The sequence below is a fragment of the Watersipora subatra genome, chromosome 1 (assembly GCF_963576615.1).
Source record: "Watersipora subatra chromosome 1, tzWatSuba1.1, whole genome shotgun sequence".
Lineage (NCBI taxonomy): Eukaryota > Metazoa > Bryozoa > Gymnolaemata > Cheilostomatida > Watersiporidae > Watersipora > Watersipora subatra.
This window is the reverse complement of record NC_088708.1, coordinates 58,962,218-58,971,300: the sequence shown is the minus strand read 5'-3', so window position 1 is coordinate 58,971,300 and position 9,083 is coordinate 58,962,218. Positions and strand designations below refer to the sequence as shown.

The window sequence follows — 9,083 nt, the reverse complement described above, 5'->3', positions numbered from 1 at the left end:
GCAGGAAATCCACTGGCGGATATTGCGAGTTAGACAGCTACAAGCCTATTCCCGATCATTTTGACTACGCGTCGGCTGTAAAGTCGGCAATATCTTTAATAAAGAAGACAACTGCCACACGAGTGCAAATTTCTTTTACAACTTCTAGAAAAACTGGACCTAACTCTGTTGTTGAAATAAACAACTGTGATATATTAACATAATAGCTATATTGCATTAAATTAAAACATCCTAATACATTAAAAATCTAAAAATAATGCGAAAACTTGTTTATATTAAAATACAATACAGGTCAACAGTTTAATGGAATGCTGCCAATGTCAGAGAGCCAATACCTGCATAACAAATAATCAGAAATGAGTAAATGATTGTTTGCTGTAAAACAGACAAATAGTGCAAAATAAAATTGCATCAATATTTTGATTTAGTACAACTTCACCTAAATAAAAAGCTACTACATTAACTAGAATGCTTTAATGCGGCGCCGCGGCTGGGATAGAGGGAATAATAGAGGACTTGAGAAAGAATCAACAAGTCGACGCATATCTGTAGTGTGCCACACAGCCAAAATTGCATTGGAGACTCTCGAATTATAAAATATCCGGTCTTGAAAGTGTCTCCAGACAGCCACATCACAACCATTGAGACACTGCAATATAGAGCTTCTAAATTATGCATCAACAAAACACATGCCATATCTAACCATTCAATAACATAACCAACAATAATGAAATGCAGCAATGATCAGGCATTAAATACACTTGCATTACCCAAATGAACTATGATTAGGTATTACATTGTATATCTTTAGGCAACGTAGCAGTAATAAAATATAAACATGCATTGGCAAAATATCTCTATGGCGATCGTAATAACATGCCTCCAATAGAAAAAACTAAAATGTTGCCAAGTTTAAAGAGAAAAATATGTTTACACCTTTACAAGACTAAAAACAAAACAACAAAACAATCTAATTTTTTTCAGGGACACATTGTCTCTTGCATCCAACAAGTGAAACACGAATGCCTGCCACACTGACCTCTGAAAGAAATATAGCTACAAGAATGGAGGGATCATGGAAGTTGATTGGAACAGAAGCTGCATAGCTCATGTCACTAACATGGTCAAGTTAGTTTAGTACTCAGTGGCCTACCTCATTCCTTTTGTTGATTTGTTAGTATAATTCTTATGTAGCTGGGGGGTGCCGAGCATGGCTTCAATGAATACCGCGAGGAACCCAACTGACTCAACATATACATCATTGTCAATGAATATGTAGGTGGTGAGACTGAGAATAGCGGAGACGAGCAGGACAAACTCTACATAACTGAGAAAGTCTGTCCATCTCCAAAAATACGTCCAATCCAAATCTAAATGTTCGAACAGAGAGACTATGAGTTAGCAAACTAATATTAAATGTCATTAAGCAGAAGGAGAACTAGGGAAAAAAGGTGGAACTAATTTTAAATTTGCTAGCATATTTTGGCGAAGGTAACATCCTAACTGTCGAATTTCTTTCCAATTTAATAATATTAACACGTAAATATTAATGATATTTCATTAAGTTTAGGTGGATGGCACACAATTAAAAAAATACTTTCCAGTTGCTTGACTACGAATAAAATACAAAAATTTCAAAGAGCGATATTTTTACAAAAATATTAATCGAATTATCTTTTTATACTGAACATTTGCTATTACATAGTTATCTAAACATGAAAATCCATAATGTAGAACTTGGGACATTTTTAATAAAAATAACAATTACTTAATGATAACTTTCTAAATAGATTGCATAAGGAGGGCATAAGTGAGTGACAATGTAGTCAAAGTTACACATGTGACACAGAATGACCCATGACCTAGATCTGACCTAGATCTCTCCGCAGTTGGTATCTAGTTCATGCAGGTGATAGAGTCAAGAGATGTCTGCTATAACTGCAGCGCTGGCTATAGCATCGCAGGATTTACATGATTAGTAAAAAGAGAGAGGAGAAAAGGCACTAAATCATACCACAGCTAAAACATTTTTAATTAGGAATTCCAACAGCAAAACGAAAGAAACAATGAGGTGATTACATGTAAAAAAGAGTTTTCACAACAAAAAATTTATGTATGAATTTTGATAAGAGACTTGACCCGATACCGTCACTCCTTACCCTGTCTTAACAGCAATTGTCGACAAAAGCCTTTAGACGCTACAAAGAACAATAGAGCTCCAATAGAGCTCCAATAGAGCTCCAATAGAGCTCCAATAGAGCTCCAATAGAGCTCCAATAGAGCTCCTACGGCTGTAACATGGCTGTACTGTAACACAGGTAATTGATGCAGAAAGCAAGCAGCAATTAACCTAGGGCATGCATTCTGCACTCAGAAAACAATCTCATCAGATACGCCGAATGTGAATGCAGACTCTGCAAATGAGCGTTTAACAGAAAATGATAACAACAGATACAAACATGTAAAATCAGAAGGAGAGCAGTAAATGAAGCTATGAGGTGAGGAGTATAAAATGGCAGCATTAACTGGAATACTAAAGACTTCAATGGATGAACGAAGAAACAGATCAATTGTTAAAGAATCTTGAGACAACCCAAGACGAGTGCTTTGAAAAGCTCTAAAATTTTCTGCTAATGGCCAATCTCAAAAACTGTTGCATCAAACACAACAATGTTTTTTGTGGTTGGTAAATACCCATCTCCCATACAGTGGGCCAAATTTAAACTAGCTATGTCCTTTTTGAGTTGAAATAGATTTTTGTGCAAAAATGCACAAAAATCTATTTTGTGAAATAAATTTTTGTGCATTTTTTCCTCCTTAATGAATTTCACATGAAAATTTTATGGTGAGCCCCGCCAACGAAACAATATTTATAGATTTATTCTTATTAAAATATAGAAGATGAGGTGACATACTCCACGTTATTAACAAATAATTTATAAAAATGCAACTTGGATGTTCAAACATGAAGATTATGCACGTGGCAGTTTTGTACAATAGAATTATTTCCTGGCAGTAATGATATTAAAAAGAAATCAAGCTAAAGCAATTGATTAAATAACCTGCTGTGATTTGAAAGAACAGCTTGGTGAATGAGGATTGCTAACAACCTGTTATTAAATCTGTGCTTCCAAAACTGATTTATACGCTATATTTATAACTGATTTATACGCTATATTTATAACTGATTTATTTTTTTTGATTGTTTAATATAATTATTATATGATAGTGATAACTCTTGGCCATCCATAATTAGTAGGAAAACATGTGTAGACACATAATGCATATGAAATCTTTTATCTTTTGATACATTATAACTTCACATAGAGAAAATGTTAATGCATTAACTAATGCATTGCAGTGTATTGGTATTGCATTACCTGGCATAATTTGTGCATTAGCTGCAATAACCAGCTACTGCATTAACTGGAATTGTGGCTAGTGCATTAAATATTATTGCAGATAATGCAGTATCTGGCAATGCAGCTGACACATTAGCTATAATAACCGATGGTGCATTAGCTGCAATAACCAGTTAGCGCATTAAATGACTTAGCAGCCAGTGCATTAACAGCATGGTGGTGAATGTATTAACTGGTTATTGCATTTAATGCCTTGACAAATAATGCAGCTAATGCATTGACATTGCAGTTAATGCACTAACTGATTATTGCTGCAAATTTATTAACTGCACTAACCAGTTAGCGCAGCAGTAATAGCAATGGTCAATAGCAAATTACTCCAATAAAATGGATAGCTTGTAAATTTTAAATGACCAGCTAAATAAAAGCAGATATTCTCTCTTGGATTGATTTGTATGCAGAGTTGGTGGGCTAGCCTGTCACCGAGGCAAAATTACACTGGCAGCATTCCATAGAGTAACGCCGCCTCAAGGCATGCGCATTAAAATAATGCAATGAATTTAGGAAAGGTTAGCGGACACATACCAACCAGACAATGGTAGAAGCTATGACTGCTGCCAGCAACTGGCAGCCCTGCTGGGGACAAACATAAATAGAAGGGTTAGCAAACTGATGAAGAGATTTATGCAGTCTATTCAATCTGACGGTTAAGAAATGATTTGCAAGTGAAGTAAACGTGTAGAAAACTGATGTGAGAGAGCAAATTGAAAGCATTAGCATTTACTTTTTCAGTAAAAACAAAATGAACTAGTCATCTCCATGATGCAACGAGATATAAGAGGCTCTATGATAGGACACATTAGGAACTAAGAGGCTCTATGATAGGACACATTATGAACTAAGAGGCTCTATGATAGGACACATTAGGAACTAAGAGGCTCTATGATAGGACACATTAGGAACTAAGAGGCTCTATGATAGGACACATTAGGAACTTATTAGTAATAAAATTTTTAACAGACGTCAATTGTCTCAAACTAAGAAAATTGGCAAATTTTAGGTTTTAGCTCAGTAAATAGCTTCAATAAGGTTTAAGATCATAAAGGAGTTAAATATTTTACAACTAAATAAATGGCATTTAACTAGCAAGCGATCAGTCAATCAGAGGTAGTTTACAAATGCGTAAACCTGCAGTTTCTGCTAGACAATCTCTAACAGAGGTGATCAAATTAGTGATAGAGAGCATTGATCTAACAAGCTATTAATATCTCGCTATATTAATATTAATTGATCTCGAACTATTAATATGTAGAATGCAGTGAAGCTCTTACCTCGAAGAGAGTGCTGTTTGCCTTGTATGATTTCTGATTTATTCTTCACACGAACACACACTTCAACCATGGCGAGCATGGCTGCTATCATAAGAATACTTTGAGCTAGCAATGGCGCCTCGAACCGCTTCCCAAACCTAGGAGTTAAGTAACCTAGGTGCCAGTTAAACACGTCAGCAGGTCAAACAGGCATCCATCACACAACTCAACTCATGAATACCAAAGAATCTTGTAAATAATCTGTTAATACAATAGTAGAAACAATGAATAAAATAAAGCAAAATATATGTATAAGGTTAATAATAGTTAACAGCACGCAGGCAGAGAAAGATTAAACAGTTTAACTTGTGCTAAATACCCTATAAAACTTACCAAAAAAATACTCTGAGAATATTTGCTATAATGAGAACAAAGCAGACGAATGTAGAGAAGCCATCACAGTTGAGTGTTCGTCGAATCGTCCTATATTGAGGAATATAAGGAACAACACCACCAAACACCATGGCAGCAGCAGCCACTGTGGAGATTAAGTCCGCTAAGGTCATCTTGGACAAATCCACTTGAGATACATATCTTTGAAAGTCCATTATCTATCCTGTTTGTGTCGCTAGTAGAAAGATCATCATCCTCAAACCTGCACACAACAGACAAACCATTTTCTACGGTTCAGTTTTTTATAATTTCCTTGGAAGTTGTCAGCTATGGCATTATACCTTCACAAACTTCCAACACATTGTCTATAACCAAGATGTGATCTATTTGACCTTGGAATTGTTTACAAGCAGTACAAGGACTTCCTGAGGTATGCAAGTCTGACACCTCTAGTAGTTTATTTACATTTACAAAGATCTCAACTGTACCAACTCTCCAAAAAGAAGACCCAAACCAACAAACCTAAATTTTGGATGTATCTCTTAATTACAAAAGAGACTCCTTGCAGTCTAAGATCTATTACCTGTGTTATAAACTACATGATAAAAATAAGCTAAGAAACCATTCGTGAAACTCTGAGCACACATAAACATATATGTTTTTTAAATCTTTACTCTATCTTGTTTTCTATCGACTATGTTAAAATCTTTCAAATCGATGACTATTCTGAGACATTGAACAAAAAGCCCTTGTTAGTATAATTAAAATAAACTTCAAGGAATGATTCTCTCATTCTTATGTAAGTTTCCAGTTAAGCTTAAAGCTTTCTGTTAGTAATAAGACTTAGTTTTCAGTTTTGTTACTGTTGCTATCCACGATTATAATAGGAAGTTGAGTTGTGATACCATAATCTCAAACATTTATTCTCTTTTAGAATATAGTTTTATGTAAAACTGAATTTGAGCAATAATAATTAATTCATACCAAAACTCAAAGCAAAAGATAAGTTGGAATTGATGATGCAAGGACAAAAATTTGCTGCAGATTTTATTATTAAAATAAACACAGAATTATAAATAAGTAATGAGAGAGGAGATTAGATAGCAATATTTGTTGGCACCAACGAATACAGAACTGAAAAATTGCAACTGCAAAAATAATAGCAGCTGTCCACTACAAGAAAATTGCTTGACCAAGTCGATCATATACAGAGCAACAGTCACTAACAAGATCAGATTACTAGATGAACATTACATAAGATTGACAGATACTACCTTCAAACAATGCTATCACAATTATATGTCAGCTCTTCGAAATGAATGCAAAAGATCACGCACTGAGCTAGGTAAGTATATATAGACACCGAAGGACCAGAACATAAATTATAACATCAAGCGGTGGATGGTGAGAAGAGCAACATCATATAATAAAACTACAGGCAGATGTAACAATTTCTCATATAGATGTCTATATGAGAAATTTTACATTATAAGCAGACCTAAAACTGCTAGTTTGAACAAAAGATGTGAGCTTGTTTCAACATGTAGACAAATTCCGAACTTGGCAAAATTAGCAAATTCCTTTTGAGCAATTTTAAGACTTAATTTTCAAACACCCAAATTGTTAAGCTGTATCTCACTATTTAGTTATACATTGTGCATAATTCCATTGCTTGCTAATTTCGATCCTACTTATCAGTGATGCTTTTAGGTAGTTTAACAACTATGGTTTTATTCCCATCTATATAAGACGCTTTTGGTGGTAGCAATTTTATCTGATGATTAATGCTTTGTAATATGAAACTATTAGTAGTAGAATTCTTTCAAACTTGACTTTAACTTTAATCTCATTTATTTTATATCTATGTATACCTTTGGAGAAAGACTGAGAAATCTGAAATATTGATAAATAACAAGCTAAAATCTAATTTGAGTGTATTACCCACACACCAAAAACCCAAAAAAATTGCGCAGTCCAACAAGCCTATTCAAAATAAAACAACGCAACACCTTTTTACTCCAGATTACACAGTCACAATAAATCTTGTGAAAGAAAAAAATACTAAACATACTTTTGGTCAGGCCACAATTACAAAGCTGACTCCCAGCTGACTATTGTGATGATGACTTGTCTTGGATCAAGGTGGATTACAGACATTCCAAAGGAAAATCACAATGGATCAGTGTAAAGTAACTCCACAAAACTATCTTCTAGCTTCAGCACTTGTTGTGGTTCAGGTTTAAACTAAAGGACCCAAGCATAAACGAAACCCAGAAAAATTAGAAAACTACACACTGTATAAAGCATACTCTAAATCAGTAAATTCGGAGTCCTGTTTTTCATGGATAGTACATGTTCTCTTTTGTGGTTTTTATGCTTAAAACACATACACTTGAATAGGGTGGCATTGTGTACTTAATATTTGTCAACTTTTAAGGATATTACATCAGTCTATACCCATGTAATATCCCTGAAATAATAACAGTGAAAATAATAGCATTAGTCATTACTCATGCTATTATTTCAATCACTCTAAAAAATTCTTAATTTAGAAGGTGCAGTTTACTGCCAGGTTTTTCCGTCGAATACAAAACTTTTTTGGTGTTAAAATGCTGACAAAAATCACAAAAAAGCAAGGTGACGAGAAGAATGTAATTATCGCTATCGAAACAAAAATATCTAGTAGTCTACCATTTTACTATTCACCACTATGGTATTTTATAACTTTATAAAAATACGGTAAACCGTCTTCAAGCGTTCTGTGCGTAGGCCTATAAAACAAAACCACCGCACCCACATTTTAGAAAATAGAGTTTCTAACAAATGTTTACGATACCGAAAACAGATGAACATTAGCGAACAACGGGTACGCTAATAAACTGGGTTATACTGATAGCAGGCCTTCTGAACACAAAACTCGCCAAGTTTTATGCTAATATATAAGAATAAATAATTAATAAATAAAAATAAATAAAAATAAATAAGTTTGTAAACATATAAGTCAGTTTGCATACATTTTTGGAAAATGAAGATGTACTTACATTGTAGTTTTCTACACAATCATTCAGTCACTCTAACACAAATCCTAACGTATTGTTTATACAACACGAGTTGCCTACTCTTTTTAATTTAATAACCTGAGTTTCGAAATTAGTAGTCTAAAGCAGAATTACCCTTGCATAGACATACAATCTTGATGAACGTTTACAGTACCTACACAAACGTACACAGTAGGAAGTTCTGAAAGAACCCGACCGGCCTACAATCCATAACCTTACCTCAAAGCGACTTGTAATGGCTTGTTAAATTTTGTATATTTTTTGGAGAACTACCTATCACCTTAAATAAATTAGCTCAAATTTGATTTATCTTTTTATAGTATTTTTTGTATGTCATTATGAGTGTTTAGATATTAAACGTATTGACAAGTGGTCTATGTTTTTCAGTTTGTTGGCAAGTTTTATTTTGTTCATAAGTTGGATTCAGTTGAAAGTATTCTATTACTTATTATATTTACCATTGATGGCGTTTAATGGTCTCTACTGTTGCTATGCGTAATTAGAACTTAGCTACATATTCTTGCTAAATAATGTTAAAATAGCCAATTTATCTCATATATTAAGCAAAACTTGCATCGTGTTTCTTGTCATCGTACTCTATTCCGATATACATGTATTTGAAGTGAAGCCTTTGCTAATAGTACTTTTGATTTCAAGATATTACAGTTTTTGGCGACATTTTTAATTCAAGATGTTTATAACAGCAAATGATTTACAATATTTAATAATATGTCCTAAAACGAGTTTAAATGCTGGTTGTTTTATGTACAGTGTTTATTTCGAAATGTTAAACTATATAAAGTTTTATTTAAAAAGCAATTGATTCTGTTGTAAAATAAATTGAAATCGTATTTTGATACCGCGGTTTAGTAGCCCATGTGTTACTCCAGTGCGTCTGTTTTCTAGCGAAAGATAGAGTATGTTGTAATGTGAATGTACATCTTAGCTATTTTAGTAAT

General features: G+C 33.7%; 1 protein-coding gene across 3 annotated transcripts; it reads right to left on the bottom strand.

Annotated features, from left to right (window-relative positions):
* Positions 1-192: 192 nt before the first annotated feature.
* On the bottom strand, positions 193-7,236 carry LOC137398640 (solute carrier family 66 member 2-like). 3 transcript variants are annotated; one of them, XM_068084821.1, is made up of 6 exons: positions 7,137-7,236; positions 5,066-5,327; positions 4,694-4,830; positions 3,948-3,998; positions 1,154-1,370; positions 193-649 (listed from the first exon to the last, which is right to left on the bottom strand). In XM_068084821.1, exons 2-6 carry the CDS (start codon positions 5,278-5,280, stop codon positions 460-462), a joined length of 810 nt encoding a protein of 269 aa, XP_067940922.1. In that variant the 5' UTR covers positions 5,281-5,327; positions 7,137-7,236; the 3' UTR covers positions 193-459. The 3 variants fall into 3 exon arrangements, with proteins under 3 accessions (XP_067940922.1, XP_067940930.1, XP_067940939.1); XM_068084829.1 differs by having other exon boundaries at positions 3,948-3,995; XM_068084838.1 differs by lacking the exon at positions 3,948-3,998 and having other exon boundaries at positions 7,137-7,157.
* Positions 7,237-9,083: the final 1,847 nt, after the last annotated feature.